This window comes from Nerophis lumbriciformis, linkage group LG33 (genome assembly GCF_033978685.3).
Source record: "Nerophis lumbriciformis linkage group LG33, RoL_Nlum_v2.1, whole genome shotgun sequence".
Taxonomy (NCBI): Eukaryota; Metazoa; Chordata; class Actinopteri; order Syngnathiformes; family Syngnathidae; genus Nerophis; species Nerophis lumbriciformis.
In genome coordinates this window covers 21,358,684-21,374,760 of record NC_084580.2, presented here as the reverse complement: position 1 = coordinate 21,374,760, position 16,077 = coordinate 21,358,684, and the positions used below count along the sequence as shown (strand labels likewise).

At 42.8% G+C, this 16,077-nt stretch overlaps 2 protein-coding genes across 3 annotated transcripts in view; both read left to right on the top strand.

Moving 5' to 3' along the window:
* Positions 1-8,421, top strand: part of LOC133575685 (uncharacterized) — a 462,851-nt gene extending 454,430 nt beyond the window's left edge. For both annotated transcript variants that reach the window (XM_061928425.1, XM_072912150.1), the window contains one exon: positions 6,765-8,421. In XM_061928425.1, the coding sequence (XP_061784409.1) occupies positions 6,765-7,981 (1,217 nt within the window). In that variant the 3' untranslated portion in view covers positions 7,982-8,421. The remainder of the gene's footprint in view (positions 1-6,764) is intronic.
* The window catches only part of LOC133575749 (uncharacterized), a 314,457-nt gene that overhangs the window by 270,505 nt on the left and 27,875 nt on the right, over positions 1-16,077 (top strand). The gene's annotated exons all lie outside the window — the stretch shown is intronic.

Here is a 16,077-nt window from a genome sequence, read left to right as displayed (position 1 = left end):
AGAATATGTTCCCCTAGTGTCCAAATAACTCTAAATTAAGTCTTTGTTACTTAGAATATGTTCCCCTAGTGTCCAAAAAATTCTAAATTTAGTCTTTGTTACTTAGAATATGTTCTCCTAGTGTCCAAATAACTCTAAATTAAGTCTTTGTTACTTAGAATATGTTCCCCTAGTGTCCAAATAACTCTAAATTAAGTCTTTGTTACTTAGAATATGTTCCCCTAGTGTCCAAATAACTCTAAATTAAGTCTTTGTTACTTAGAATATGTTCCCCTAGTGTCCAAATAACTCTAAATTAAGTCTTTGTTACTTAGAATATGTTCCCCTAGTGTCCAAATAACTGTAAATTAAGTCTTTGTTACTTAGAATATGTTCCCCTAGTGTCCATCCATCCATCCATCCATTTTCTACCGCTTATTCCCTTTTGGGGTCGCGGGGGGCGCTGGAGCCTATCTCAGCTACAATCGGGCGGAAGGCAGGGTACACCCTGGACAAGTCGCCTCCTCATCGCAGGGCCAACACAGATAGACAGACAACATTCACACTCACATTCACACACTAGGGCCAATTTATTGTTGCCAATCAACTTATCCCCAGGTGCATGTCTTTGGAGGTGGGAAGAAGCCGGAGTACCCGGAGGGAACCCACGCAGTCACGGGGAGAACATGCAAACTCCACACAGAAAGATCCCGAGCCCGGGATTGAACCCAAGACTACTCAGGACCTTCGTATTGTGAGGCAGATGCACTAACCCATCTTCCACCGTGACGCCTCCCCTAGTGTCCAAATAACTCTAAATTAAGTCTTTGTTACTTAGAATATGTTCCCCTAGTGTCCAAATAACTCTAAATTAAGTCTTTGTTACTTAGAATATGTTCCTCTAGTGTCCAAATAACTCTAAATTAAGTCTTTGTTACTTAGAATATGTTCCCCTAGTGTCCAAATAACTCTAAATTAAGTCTTTGTTACTTAGAATATGTTCCCCTAGTGTCCAAATAACTCTAAATTAAGTCTTTGTTACTTAGAATATGTTCCCCTCGTGTCCTAATAACTCTAAATTAAGTCTTTGTTACTTAGAATATTTTCCCAGAGTGTCCAAATAACTCTAAATTAAGTCTTTGTTACTTAGAATATGTTCCCCTAGTGTCCAAATAACTCTAAATTATGTCTTTGTTACTTAGAATATGTTCCCCTAGTGTCCAAATAACTCTAAATTAAGTCTTTGTTACTTAGAATATTTTCCCAGAGTGTCCAAATAACTCTAAATTAAGTCTTTGTTACTTAGAATATGTTCCCCTAGTGTCCAAATAACTGTAAATTAAGTCTTTGTTACTTAGAATATGTTCCCCTAGTGTCCAAATAACTGTAAATTAAGTCTTTGTTACTTAGAATATGTTCCCCTAGTGTCCAAATAACTGTAAATTAAGTCTTTGTTACTTAGAATATGTTCCCCTAGTGTCCAAATAACTCTAAATTAAGTCTTTGTTACTTAGAATATGTTCCCCTCGTGTCCAAATAACTCTAAATTAAGTCTTTGTTACTTAGAATATGTTCCCCTAGTGTCCAAATAACTCTAAATTAAGTCTTTGTTACTTAGAATATGTTCCCCTAGTGTCCAAATAACTCTAAATTAAGTCTTTGTTACTTAGAATATGTTCCCCTAGTGTCCAAATAACTCTAAATTAAGTCTTTGTTACTTAGAATATTTTCCCAGTGTCCAAATAACTCTAAATTAAGTCTTTGTTACTTAGAATATGTTCCCCTAGTGTCCAAATAACTCTAAATTAAGTCTTTGTTACTTAGAATATGTTCCCCTAGTGTCCAAATAACTCTAAATTAAGTCTTTGTTACTTAGAATATTTTCCCAGAGTGTCCAAATAACTCTAAATTAAGTCTTTGTTACTTAGAATATGTTCCCCTAGTGTCCAAATAACTCTAAATTAAGTCTTTGTTACTTAGAATATGTTCCCCTAGTGTCCAAATAACTCTAAATTAAGTCTTTGTTACTTAGAATATGTTCCCCTAGTGTCCAAAAAATTCTAAATTTAGTCTTTGTTACTTAGAATATGTTCTCCTAGTGTCCAAATAACTCTAAATTAAGTCTTTGTTACTTAGAATATGTTCTCCTAGTGTCCAAATAACTCTAAATTAAGTCTTTGTTACTTAGAATATGTTCCCCTAGTGTCCAAATAACTCTAAATTAAGTCTTTGTTACTTAGAATATGTTCCCCTAGTGTCCAAATAACTCTAAATTAAGTCTTTGTTACTTAGAATATGTTCCCATAGTGTCCAAATAACTCTAAATTAAGTATTTGTTACTTAGAATATGTTCTCCTCGTGTCCAAATAACTCTAAATTAAGTCTTTGTTACTTAGAATATGTTCCCCTAGTGTCCAAATAACTCTAAATTAAGTCTTTGTTACTTAGAATATGTTCCCCTAGTGTCCAAATAACTGTAAATTAAGTCTTTGTTACTTAGAATATGTTCCCCTAGTGTCCAAATAACTCTAAATTAAGTCTTTGTTACTTAGAATATGTTCCCCTAGTGTCCAAATAACTCTAAATTTAGTCTTTGTTACTTAGAATATGTTCCCCTAGTGTCCAAATAACTCTAAATTAAGTCTTTGTTACTTAGAATATGTTCCCCTAGTGTCCAAATAACTGTAAACTAAGTCTTTGTTACTTAGAATATGTTCCCCATACTAAAGTGTTACCAAAAACATATAACTTTGTCTTGAATTTGAAAAATTTTTCACTAAAGAAGGGTTCGGTGAATGCGCATATGAAACTGGTGGGGTTCGGTACCTCCAACAAGGTTAAGAACCACTAGACTAGACGTATAAGATTTCATGGGATTTAGCGATTAGGAGTGACAGATTGTTTGGTAAACGTATAGCATGTTCTATATGTTATAGTTATTTGAATGACTCTTACCATAATATGTTACGTTAACATACCAGTTGGTTATTTATGCCTCATATAACGTACACTTATTCAGTCTGTTGTTCACTATTCTTTATTTATTTTAAATTGCCTTTCAAATGTCTATTCTTGGTGTTGGCTTTTATCAAATACATTTCCCCCAAAAATGCGACTTATACTCCAGTGCGACTTTAATATGTTTTTTTCCTTCTTTATTATGCATTTTCGTCCGGTGCGACTTGTACTACGGAGCGACTTATACTCCGAAAAATACGGTATTTGATATTTTACGGGAATGTGTTAATCATTTCACATATAAGTCACTCCTGAGTATAAGTCGCACCCCCGGCCAAACTATGAAAAAAACTGAGACTTATAATCCGAAAAATACGGTAGTTAAAAAAACAACAAAAGCAAAGACACTGATATGGTGTGTTATTGTTTGTGCTATGGCGCCATCTTTTTTTAAGTTCGCTCACTGCAGTGAGCATTGCCCTTCTGTTTGGACTGCCTTTGACCCGGAAGTAGTCCTGTTCCGTCTTCTAGCCGTCCATAACCCCTCTACTCATATGGATTCTTCATTCATCATTCCAAGCAACATTTGTAAGTTCTACAATATGACTAAAACAATTCTTACTTACTAAGTGCGTTGCATGCATATTTGTACGTGCTATCGTAATGTAATCAAGCGGGTGTCCGTGTTAGTATTATTAACTTACAATGCCATTCTTTTTGTAAATTGACCAAAATGTCACTGTGGAGTTCTTGAGTCTGTTTAGCTGATTGGAGAGCTAGCTCCTGCAGCTAGTGGGTCCATGACGATGACTTCTGTTTTGTTTGATCAGCCGTTTTACTGCCTCGTTACAGACACCGTTTGGAAACAATTAATGTATGTAGATATATATATAAATATATATATAAATATATATATATATATATATATATATATATATATATATATATACAAACCCCGTTTCCATATGAGTTGGGAAATTGTGTTAGATGTAAATGTAAACAGAATACAATGATTTGCAAATCATTTTCAACCCATATTCAGTTGAATATGCTACAAAGACAACATATTTGATGTTCAAACTGATAAACTTTTTTTTTTTTGCAAATAATCATTAACTTTAGAATTTGATGCCAGCAACACGTGACAAAGAAGTTGGGAAAGGTGGCAATAAATACTGATAAAGTTGAGGAATGCTCATCAAACACTTATTTGGAACATCCCACAGGTGAACAGGCAAATTGGGAACAGGTGGGTGCCATGATTGGGTATAAAAGTAGATTCCATGAAATGCTCAGTCATTCACAAACAAGGATGGGGCGAGGGTCACCACTTTGTCCACAAATGCGTGAGCAAATTGTTGAACAGTTTAAGAAAAACCTTTCTCAACCAGCTATTGCAAGGAATTTAGGGATTTCACCATCTACGCTCCGTAATATCATCAAAGTGTTCAGAGAATCTGGAGAAATCACTGCACGTAAGCAGCTAAGCCCGTGACCTTCGATCCCTCAGGCTGTACTGCATCAACAAGCGACATCGGTGTGTAAAGGATATCACCACATGGGCTCAGGAACACTTCAGAAACCCACTGTCAGTAACTACAGCTGGTCGCTACATCTGTAAGTGCAAGTTAAAACCGTTTATCAACAACACCCAGAAACGCCGTCGGCTTTGCTGGGCCTGAGCTCATCTAAGATGGACTGATACAAAGTGGAAAAGTGGTCTGTGGTCTGACGAGTCCACATTTCAAATTGTTTTTGGAAACTGTGGACGTCGTGTCCTCCGGACCAAAGAGGAAAAGAACCATCCGGATTGTTATAGGCGCAAAGTTGAAAAGCCAGCATGTGTGATGGTATGGGGGTGTATTAGTGCCCAAGACATGGGTAACTTACACATCTGTGTAGGCGCCATTAATGCTGAAAGGTACATACAGGTTTTGGAGCAACATATGTTGCCATCCAAGCAACGTTTAGCTCGCTCGTCTGCGGGAACAAACTGCCGCCATTGCTTGCCGTGCTAGCGAGGTCCTTTGTCCCTGAATTGCTCACACACTCCGGCAGATTCAATGGGGGTCTGGCGGCAGATTTCTTTGACTTTATCGTTGGAAATGCATCTGCTTTGAGTGTCGCAGGATATCCACACATTCTTGCCATCTCTGTCGTAGCATAGCTTTCGTCGGTAAAGTGTGCGGAACAAACGTCCAATTTCTTGCCACTTTCGCATCTTTGGGCCACTGGTGCAACTTGAATCTGTCCCTGTTCGTGTTGTTGCACCCTCCGACAACACACCGACGAGGCATGATGTCTCCAAGGTACGGAAAACAGTCGAAAAAACGGAAAATAACAGAGCTGATTTGACTCGGTGTTTGAGAAAATGGCGGATTGCTTCCCGATTCGCTCCGAGAGCGAATAATAGAAAGGCGTTTAATTCGCCCAAATTCACCCATTTAGAGTTCGGAAATCGGTTAAAAAAATATATGGTCTTTTTTCTGCAACATCAAGGTATATATTGACGCTTACATAGGTCTGGTGATAATGTTCCCCTTTAACAATATACATATAAGTAACTAAATAGTTACTTTTCACAGTAACGCATTACTTTTTGGTGTAAGTAACTGAGTTACTTTTGAAATAAAGTAACTGTAACTAGTTACTGGTTTTCAGTAACTAGTGGTAACACAATGATAATTACTACTACCGTATTTTCCGAACTATTAGCCACACCTAAAAACCACAAATTTACTCAAAAGCTGACAGTGCGGCTTATAACCCGGTGCGCTTTATATATGGATTAATATTAAGATTCATTTTCATAAAGTTTCGGTCTCGCAACTACGGTAAACAGCCGCCATCTTTTTTCCCCGTAGAAGAGGAAGTGCTTCTTCTTCTACGCAAGCAACCGCCAAGGTAAGCACCCGCCCCCATAGAACAGGAAGCGCTCCTTCTTCTACTGTAAGCAACCACCCGCCCCGGTAGAAGAAGAAGAAGCGCGCGGATATTACGTTTCATTTCCTTTGTGTGTTTACATCTGTAAAGACCACAAAATGGCTCCTACTAAGCGACAGGTTTCCGGTTCATGAAAAGACGCAATCTCTCCATCCGCACACGGACTACTATTTCACAGCAGCTGCCTAAAGACTTTCGAGAAAAGCTGGCTACTTTCCGTGCATATTGTAAAAACAAGATAGCTGAAAAAAAGATCCGGCCAGAGAACATTATCAACATGGACGAGGTTCCGCTGACTTTTGATATTCCTGTGAACCGCACTGTGGATACAACGGGAGCACGTACGGTGAATATTCGCACCACAGGGAATGAGAAGTCATCCTTCACTGTGGTTCTAGCTTGCCATGCTAATGGCCAGAAACTTCCACCCATGGTGATATTCAAAAGGAAGACCTTGCCAAAAGAGACCTTTCCAGCCGGCGTCATCATAAAAGCTAACTCGAAGGGATGGATGGATGAAGAAAAGATGAGGGAGTGGTTAAGGTAAGTTTACGCGAAGAGGCCGGGTGGCTTTTTTCACGCAGCTCCGTCCATGTTGATATACGACTCCATGCGCGCCCACATCACGCTGGTTTTTAATATATTATTAAAGTTTGACTGACCTATCCGACTGTTTTTTTGACATTCCTTTAGCGCAGTTAGATGCGGCTTATAGGTGGACAAAGTTTTGAAATATGCCGTTCATTGAAGGCGCGGCTTTTAACCCAGGGCGGCTTATGGTGCGGAAAATACGGTAAGTAACTTGACTTGATACCCTGTTGTTAGGGATATGTCACCGTGTGATCTGTGCTCTATAAGCACACTTTTGTTTGTGTGTCCTGCAGACGTCAGACATCTTCCCTCTGACCCACAGGGGTGGGGCTCCAGGGTGGAAGAAGAGCAGCCGCAGCCCCCCCATATTAAAGATGAAGACGAGGATCGCAGCATCAGTCAGGATGCTGGTCATTTTGAAGGACTGGAGGAGTTCCCGGTGATTGTTGTCATTGTGAAGAGTGAAGGTAATGAGTTCAAAGGTGAAAGTGAGGAGAAGAGAGAGGCGGAGCCTCCGAGCAGCAGCTCAACACAACACATGACAACAGAAGCTGGGGGATCACAAGCGGACAACCTCATAGCTCCACTATCAGAGAGTGACGACACGTCACACTTTACTGACACCGATGATGAAGACTTTAAAGATAAGACATGTCACACTGACAACACTCACTTCAAATGTTCTCACTGTGACAACACTTTTGTCACAGAGACAAATCTAAATAAACACATGAGATATCACGCGGAGAAAACACTCGAGTGTTCAGTTTGCTCTAAAAGATTCCTTTGGAAGTCCCACTTGATAGCACACGCGAGAATACACTCTGGAGAGAAACCCTTCGCCTGCTCAGTCTGCGGTAAAGGTTTTGTCGCGAGTCACTGTTTGCAGACACACATGAGAACGCACACCGGGGACAAACCCTTCATGTGCTCGGTTTGCGGCAAAACGTTCTCTCAGACCGCACATCTGAACGTGCACTTGAGAAAACACACCATGGAGAAACCGTTCCCTTGTTCAGTCTGCGGTAAAGGTTTTGTGCGGAGGGAATATTTAAAGATACACATGAGGATACACACCGGAGAGAAACCTTTCACCTGTTCGATCTGCGGCATGGATTTTATACGGGACTCGTACTTGAAGAAACACATGACAAGCCACACGGGGGAGAAACCATTCTTGTGCTCGGTATGCGGCAAGAGATTCTCCGACAAAGTGCGTTTGACGGCGCATGCAAAAATACACACCGTAGAAAAACCCTTTTCCTGTTCAGTATGTGGTATAGGTTTTGTGCAGAATCAATATTTGAAAGTACACATGAGACTACACACCGGGGACAAACCTCACACCTGCTCGGTCTGTGGGGTGAGTTACACGCGGAGTCAATATTTGAAGAGACACATGAGGAAACACACGGGAGAGAAAGTGTACCGTTGCAGTGTGTGTGATGAAAGGTTCTTTTACCAGTACCAGCTCAACAAACACACGTGTGCCGGCGAGAACAACAAATGAAGCTGCGGGATCCACTATGGACTGTACTCTCACAATATTATGTTAGACCCACTCAACATCCATTGCTTTCGGTCTCCCCTAGAGGGGGGGGGTTACCCACATATGCGGTCCTCTCCAAGGTTTCTCATAGTCATTCACATTGACGTCCCACTGGGGTGAGTTTTTCCTTGCCCTTATGTGGGTTCTGTACCGAGGATGTCGTTGTGGCTTGTGCAGCCCTTTGAGACACTTGTGATTTAGGGCTATATAAATAAACATTGATTGATTGATTGATTTTAACAACTTTTGAGACTTCAAAACCGTCGACTTTAACATCACCACCTATAACGAGTGTCACATGGTTGTGTGCTTAACACAAGCTTGTCAATATGCATCTACCACTTCATTTCAATAAAAGTAACAGACAACTGGTTTGTTTGTTCTCTGAGGTTTCGATGTGTTTTTGATTGTGCAGCATTGCTCTTGGGCGTGGTGGTTCTGGTTCTGGCACGGTCTGGTTTGAGACTGAGGTTCATAAAGAATAAGAGTTGAATTTAGCTACTCTGTCTCGCGAGGGGTAATAAAGGAGGACATACCGTGGAAACATAAGCTATAAAAAAAAGATGCTGTGTTCAGTGTCATTAACAGACATTTTTTTGTGGTAATTGGATTATTTTGTGGGAAAAAAAATTGATCTAAACCAGGGGTGCTCATTACTTTAACACTGTTACAAATCTGCGCCACACTGTGAACCCACACCAAACAAGAATGACAAACACATTTCAGGAGAACACCCGCACTGTAACACAACATAAACACAACAGAACAAATACCCAGAATCCTTTGCAGCACTAACTCTTCCAGCATACTTGCCAACCTTGAGACCTCCGATTTCGGGAGGTGGGGGGGGCGTGGTCAAGAGGGGAGGAGTATATTGACAGCTAGAATTCACCAAGTCAAGTATTTCATACATATATATATATATATATATATATATATATATATATATATATATATACATACATCCTGAAAATATGCAAACAAAACTGTGTTTGGATAATTGATACTTCAAACTTGCATAAATAAATCTTAAGGAATATAACATAACTTGGCTTCTGCGAGCTTCAAAATGTAATGAATAAAATGCTAAAGTTGTTGATAAACAAGCAATTATTTTAATAATTAAATATGGTCATTTTAAATGAATTATTATGATCATTTAAAATTAATTATTTCAAATATGTTTATTTTAATGTATAATTCTATGGCTGGATGTAATAAGGAGTCAGAAAAAATAAAAATACAATTAATTTTGATGTTTTTAGCAAAATATCGTAAAAATGTTTTTTTTTTGTTTTTTTTAAATTAATAAATATATTTATTTTTAGGTAAGATAAACATAATAATACAATTTATCTCTAGTCTGGATGATTTAGTTCTTGTCACCCTGTTGTCCTCCCGTCGTGAAAAAAGGCTGTCCTCACTCAGGTCCGGCTGAAAATCGGGAGATTTTCGGGAGAATATTTGTCCCGGGAGGTTTTCGGGAGAGGCGCTGAATTTCGGGAGTCTCCTGGAAAATTCGGGAGGGTTGGCAAGTATGCTCTTCCAGGCAACAATATACACCCCCTGCTACCACCAAACCCCCCCGCCCCCAAAACCTGCCCCCCCCACACATAAACCCCTCCCCCACCCCCCTTTGTGCGTCAGTTGAGGTAGGCGGGGTTGGGGTCGGCAGGGTTTGGTGCTAGCGGGGGTGTATTTTGTAGCCGGGAAGAGTTAGTGCTGCAAGGGGTTCTGGGTATTTATTCTGTTGTGTTTATGTTGTGTTACGGTGCGGATGTTCTCCCAAAATGTGTTTGTCATTCTTGTTTGGTGTGGGTTCACAGTGTGGCACATTTTGGTAATGTCATGACTAGGTCCTGGGTGTTTGCTTTTCCGGGATGCAACGGAAAGTTGGCTCGGGCGAGACGGGAATGTGAGTACATTTTTATTTAAACTACAAAAAAAGGAAGTAAACAAAAGGCGTGCACAATGGCGGAGATCAAACTATGAAACCAAATACTTGCACAAAGGCAAAAACTATGAACAACAAAAAACACTAACTGTGGCAATAATAAACAAAACTTACTTGGCATGGACAAAAAGGAGCAGCGTGAACGATGGACATGAAAAAAGAGTCAGAAATGTGCAGAGCATAAATGTGGGGATGTCACCAGAAAGACAAACTGAAAAACAATTAACTTAAATACTACAGACATGATTAACGAAAACAGGTGCGTGACTCAAAACGTGAAACAGGTGCGTGACGTGACAGGTGAAAACGAATGGGTTGCTATGGTGACAAACAAGAGTGCACAATGAGTCCAAACGTGGAACAGGTGAAACTAATGGGGTAATCATGGAAACAAGACAAGGGAGTGAAAAGCCAGAAACTAAAGAGTCCAATAACTAAACAAAACATGACTAAGACAAAACATGATTACACAGACATGACAGGTAACAGTGATAAAGTTATTTATACGGCCACCCTCAGTGTGACCTGTATGGCTGTTGATCAAGTATGTCTTGCAGTCACTTACGTGTGTATGCAGAAGCCGCATACAACATGTGACTGGGCCGGCACGTTGTTTGCATGGTGAAAAAGCGGACGCGGCAACAGGTTGTAGAGGGCGCTAAAGGCAGTGCTATCACGGCACGCCCTTAATATCGTTGTCCAGGTGAAAATCGGGAGAATGGTTGTCCCGGGAGATTGTCGGGAGGGGCACTGAAATTCGCGAGGGTTGGCAAGTATGTTGCTAGGGCGGGATAGCCATTCAAAAAAGGTGAATTCATTAAAAAGTGCATGTTAGATTTTTTTAAGAAATCTTTTCTTGCGGCCCAGCCTCACCCAGTTTCTGCATACAGTGGTCCCCAGGTAAGTTTGAGACCCCTAATCTATACTGTTATAGACGCAAAGTTGAAAAGCTAGCGTCTGTGATAGTATGGGGGTGTATTAGTGCCCAAGACATGGGTAACTTACACATCTGTGAAGGCGCCATTAATGCTGAAATGTACCGTATTTTCCGCACTATAAGGCGCACCTAAAAACCACAAATTTTCTCAAAAGCTGACAGTGCGCCTTATAACCCGGTGCGCTTTAAATATGGATTAATAAGATTCATTTTCATAAAGTTTCGGTCTCGCAACTACGGTAAACAGCCGCCATCTTTTTTCCCCGTAGAAGAGGAAGTGCTTCTTCTTCTACGCAAGCAACCGCCAAGGTAAGCACCCGCCCCCATAGAACAGGAAGCGCTTCTTCTTCTACTGTAAGCAACCACCCGCCCGCGTAGAAGAAGAAGCGCGCGGATATTACGTTTCATTTCCTTTGTGTGTTTACATCTGTAAAGACCACAAAATGGCTCCTACTAAGCGACAGGGATCCGGTTCATGAAAAGACGCAATCTCTCCATCCGCACACGGACTACTATTTCACAGCAACTGCCTAAAGACTTTCAAGAAAAGCTGGCTACTTTCCGTGCTTATTGTAAAAACAAGATAGCTGAAAAAAAGATCCGGCCAGAGAACATTATCAACATGGACGAGGTTCCACTGACTTTTGATATTCCTGTGAACCGCACTGTGGATACAACGGGAGCACGTACGGTGAATATTCGCACCACAGGGAATGAGAAGTCATCCTTCACTGTGGTTCTAGCTTGCCATGCTAATGGCCAGAAACTTCCACCCATGGTGATATTCAAAAGGAAGACCTTGCCAAAAGAGACCTTTCCAGCCGGCGTCATCATAAAAGCTAACTCGAAGGGATGGATGAAGAAAAGATGAGCGAGTGGTTAAGGTAAGTTTACGCGAAGAGGCCGGGTGGCTTTTTTCACGCAGCTCCGTCCATGTTGATATACGACTCCGTGCGTGCCCACATCACGCTGGTTTTTAATATATTATTAAAGTTTGACTGACCTATCTGACTGTTTTTTTGACATTCCTTTAGCGCAGTTAGATGCGGCTTATAACACGGGGCGTCTTATAGGTGGACAAAGTTTTGAAATATGCCGTTCACAGGTTTTGGAGCAACATATAATGACGTTATCATGGACGCCCCTGCTTATTTCAGCAAGACAATGCCAAGCCAACGTGGCTTCATAGTAAAAGAGTGCGGGTACTAGACTGGCCTGCCTGTAGTCCAGACCTGTCTCCCATTGAAAATGTGTGGCGCATTATGAAGCCTAAAATAGCACAACGGAGACCCCCAGACTGTTGAACAACTTAAGCTGTACATCAAGCAAGAATGGGAAAGAATTCCACCTGAAAAGCTTGAAAAAATGTGTCTCCTCGGTTCCCAAACGTTTACTGAGTGTTGTTAAAAGGAAAGGCCATGCAACACAGTGGTGAACATGCCTCTGTGCCAACTTTTTTGCAATGTGTTGCCATTAAATTGTAAGTTAATAATTATTTTTTTTGAATAAGTTTCTCAGTTCGAACATTAAATATCTTGTCTTTGCAGTCTTTTCACATTTTACACAACGTGCCAACTTCATTGGTTTTGGATTTTGTTAATAGAATTTGCTTTGTTGTCCAAAACACAAAGTTAAGAGTGTGGTTTTTTTTTTGTTCAGATCTACATTATCTTAATTCTAGTATGTTTAATGTACAAAATGTATCAGCGTGGTCTCTGCATCCTTCAGTTTTATGTATGCGGGAAAAGTCTGGATAGCCGTGAAGTACGGTACAGAGCTGTACTGTACACACATTTTAGGGAAGACGGGGTTAAATATCAATTTAAAAAAATGGGTTAGCATCTCAATTATGTCTAAGTTAAATATTTAGACATAAAATAAAACAAGAAAAAAAATGTCCACTGCCAATGCGGTGTTCTATGGGTGGGCAAAAGTAACTTGTGGAAAGTGCGGAAGAGAACATGAACATTGAAATAAGCATATTATCAAATGTTGGAACTGGAGGAAGTTACATTATATTATTAATTTATTGATTATAGTCCCGAAACAAGCATCAAAAGTACAGAATATCGAAGCAGAATGAAATATTACAAGTGCAGCAGCAGAAAATAACTTGTGAAAGGAATGAAAACATCGTCCCAATAAGCACTTTCGACAATAATATGTTATATAGATATAGTAATATCTCTAAAAATAGTTCTCATTGCATACATAATTATTTGTACTGAGCCAGCAAACAATAAGACTGAAACGATCTAGATCATTGTTGTGTGGTCTTCCATCCATCCATCCATCATCTTCCGCTTATCCGAGGTCGGGTCGCGGGGGCAGCAGCCTAAGCAGGGAAGCCCAGACTTCCCTCTCCCCAGCCACTTCGTCCAGCTCTTCCTGTGGGACCCCGAGGCGTTCCCAGGCCAGCCGAGAGACATAGTCTTCCCAACGTGTCCTGGGTCTTCCCCGCGGCCTCCCACCGGTCGGACGTGCCCTAAACACCTCCCTAGGGAGGCGTTCGGGTGGCATCCTGACCAGATGCCCGAACCACCTCATCTGGCTCCTCTCGATGTGGAGGAGCAGCGGCTTTACTTTGAGCTCCTCCCGGATGGCAGAGCTTCTCACCCTATCTCTAAGGGAGAGCCCCGCCACCCGGCGGAGGAAACTCATTTCGGCCGCTTGTACCCGTGATCTTGTCCTTTCGGTCATAACCCAAAGCTCGTGACCATAGGTGAGGATGGGAACGTAGATCGACCGGTAAATTGAGAGCTTTGCCTTCCGGCTCAGCTCCTTCTTCACCACAACGGATCGATACAGCGTCCGCATTACTGAAGACGCCGCACCGATCCGCCTGTCGATCTCACGATCCACTCTTCCCTCACTCGTGAACAAGACTCCGAGGTACTTGAACTCCTCCACTTGGGGCAAGATCTCCTCCCCAACCCGGAGATGGCACTCCACCCTTTTCCGGGCGAGAACCATGGACTCGGACTTGGAGGTGCTGATTCTCATCCCAGTCGCTTCACACTCGGCTGCGAACCGATCCAGTGAGAGCTGAAGATCCTGGCCAGATGAAGCCATCAGGACCACATCATCTGCAAAAAGCAGAGACCTAATCCTGCAGCCACCAAACCAGATCCCCTCAACGCCTTGACTGCGCCTAGAAATTCTGTCCATAAAAGTTATGAACAGAATCGGTGACAAAGGGCAGCCTTGGCGGTCTTGTGTAATCATATAAAATGCAGACGAGGCGGGTTGGCGGAGTTCTCAAGGTTTTACTCCACAGTGTGCTCATAAAAACAACTGGCTGGCTTCATACAACACTCAACCACGCATGCTCTTCACTACTGTGGCATGCTGGGTAGTGAAGTTCTTATATTACCTAGCTCAGTGTTTTTCAACCACTGTATCTCACGGCACACTAGTGTGCCGTGAGATACAGTCTGGTGTGCCGTGGGAGATTATGTAATCTCCCCTAATTGGGTTAAAAATATTTTTTGCAAACCAGTAACCGATGTCGCGTGGACATCGGGGGCGGTGCCTCTGGATTGGCAGACCGGGGTGGTGGTTCCTCTCTTTAAGAAGGGGAACCGGAGGGTGTGTTCTAACTATCGTGGGATCACACTCCTCAGCCTTCCCGGTAAGGTCTATTCAGGTGTACTGGAGAGGAGGCTACGCCGGATAGTCGAACCTCGGATTCAGGAGGAACAGTGTGGTTTTCGTCCTGGTCGTGGAACTGTGGACCAGCTCTATACTCTCGGCAGGGTCCTTGAGGGTGCATGGGAGTTTTCCCAACCAGTCTACATGTGTTTTGTGGACTTGGAGAAGGCATTCGACCGTGTCCCTCGGGAAGTCCTGTGGGGAGTGCTCAGAGAGTATGGGGTATCGGACTGTCTGATTGTGGCAGTCCGCTCCCTGTATGATCAGTGCCAGAGCTTGGTCCGCATTGCCGGCAGTAAGTCGGACACGTTTCCAGTGAGGGTTGGACTCCGCCAAGGCTGCCCTTTGTCACCGATTCTGTTCATAGCTTTTATGGACAGAATTTCTAGGCGCAGTCAAGGCGTTGAGGGGATCCGGTTTGGTGGCTGCAGGATTAGGTCTCTGCTTTTTGCAGATGATGTGGTCCTGATGGCTTCATCTGGCCAGGATCTTCAGCTCTCGCTGGATCGGTTCGCAGCTGAGTGTGAAGCGACTGGGATGAGAATCAGCACCTCCAAGTCCGAGTCCATGGTTCTCGCCCGGAAAAGGGTGGAGTGCCATCTCCGGGTTGGGGAGGAGATCTTGCCCCAAGTGGAGGAGTTCAAGTACCTCGGAGTCTTGTTCACGAGTGAGGGAAGAGTGGATCGTGAGATCGACAGGTGGATCGGTGCGGCGTCTTCAGTAATGCAGACGCTGTATCGATCCGTTGTGGTGAAGAAGGAGCTGAGCCGGAAGGCAAAGCTCTCAATTTACCGGTCGATCTACGTTCCCATCCTCACCTATGGTCATGAGCTTTGGGTTATGACCGAAAGGACAAGATCACGGGTACAAGCGGCCCAAATGAGTTTCCTCCGCCGGGTGGCGGGGCTCTCCCTTAGAGATAGGGTGAGAAGCTCTGCCATCCGGGGGGAGCTCAAAGTAAAGCCGCTGCTCCTCCACATCGAGAGGAGCCAGATGAGGTGGTTCGGGCATCTGGTCAGGATGCCACCGGAACGCCTCCCTAGGGAGGTGTTTAGGGCACGTCCGACCGGTAGGAGGCCACGGGGAAGACCCAGGACACGTTGGGAAGACTATGTCTCCTGGCTGGCCTGGGAACGCCTCGGGGTCCCACAGGAAGAGCTGGACGAAGTGGCTGGGGAGAGGGAAGTCTGGGCTTCCCTGCTTAGGCTGCTGCCCCCGCGACCCGACCTCGGATAAGCGGAAGAAGATGGATGGATGGATGGCAAACCAGTAATTATAATCCGCAAAAATGTGCCGTTGCTGAGTGTCTGTTCTGTCTAGAGATCGGCAGACTAACCGTGTAATACTCTTCCATATCAGTAGGTGGCAGCAGGTAGCTAATTGCTTAAACCAAAAATAAACAAAAGGCAAGTGCCGCTAAGAAAAGGCATGGAAGCTTAGGGAAGGCTATGCAGAACGAAGCTAAAACTGAACTGGCTGCAAAGTAAACAAAAACAGAATGCTGGACGACAGCAA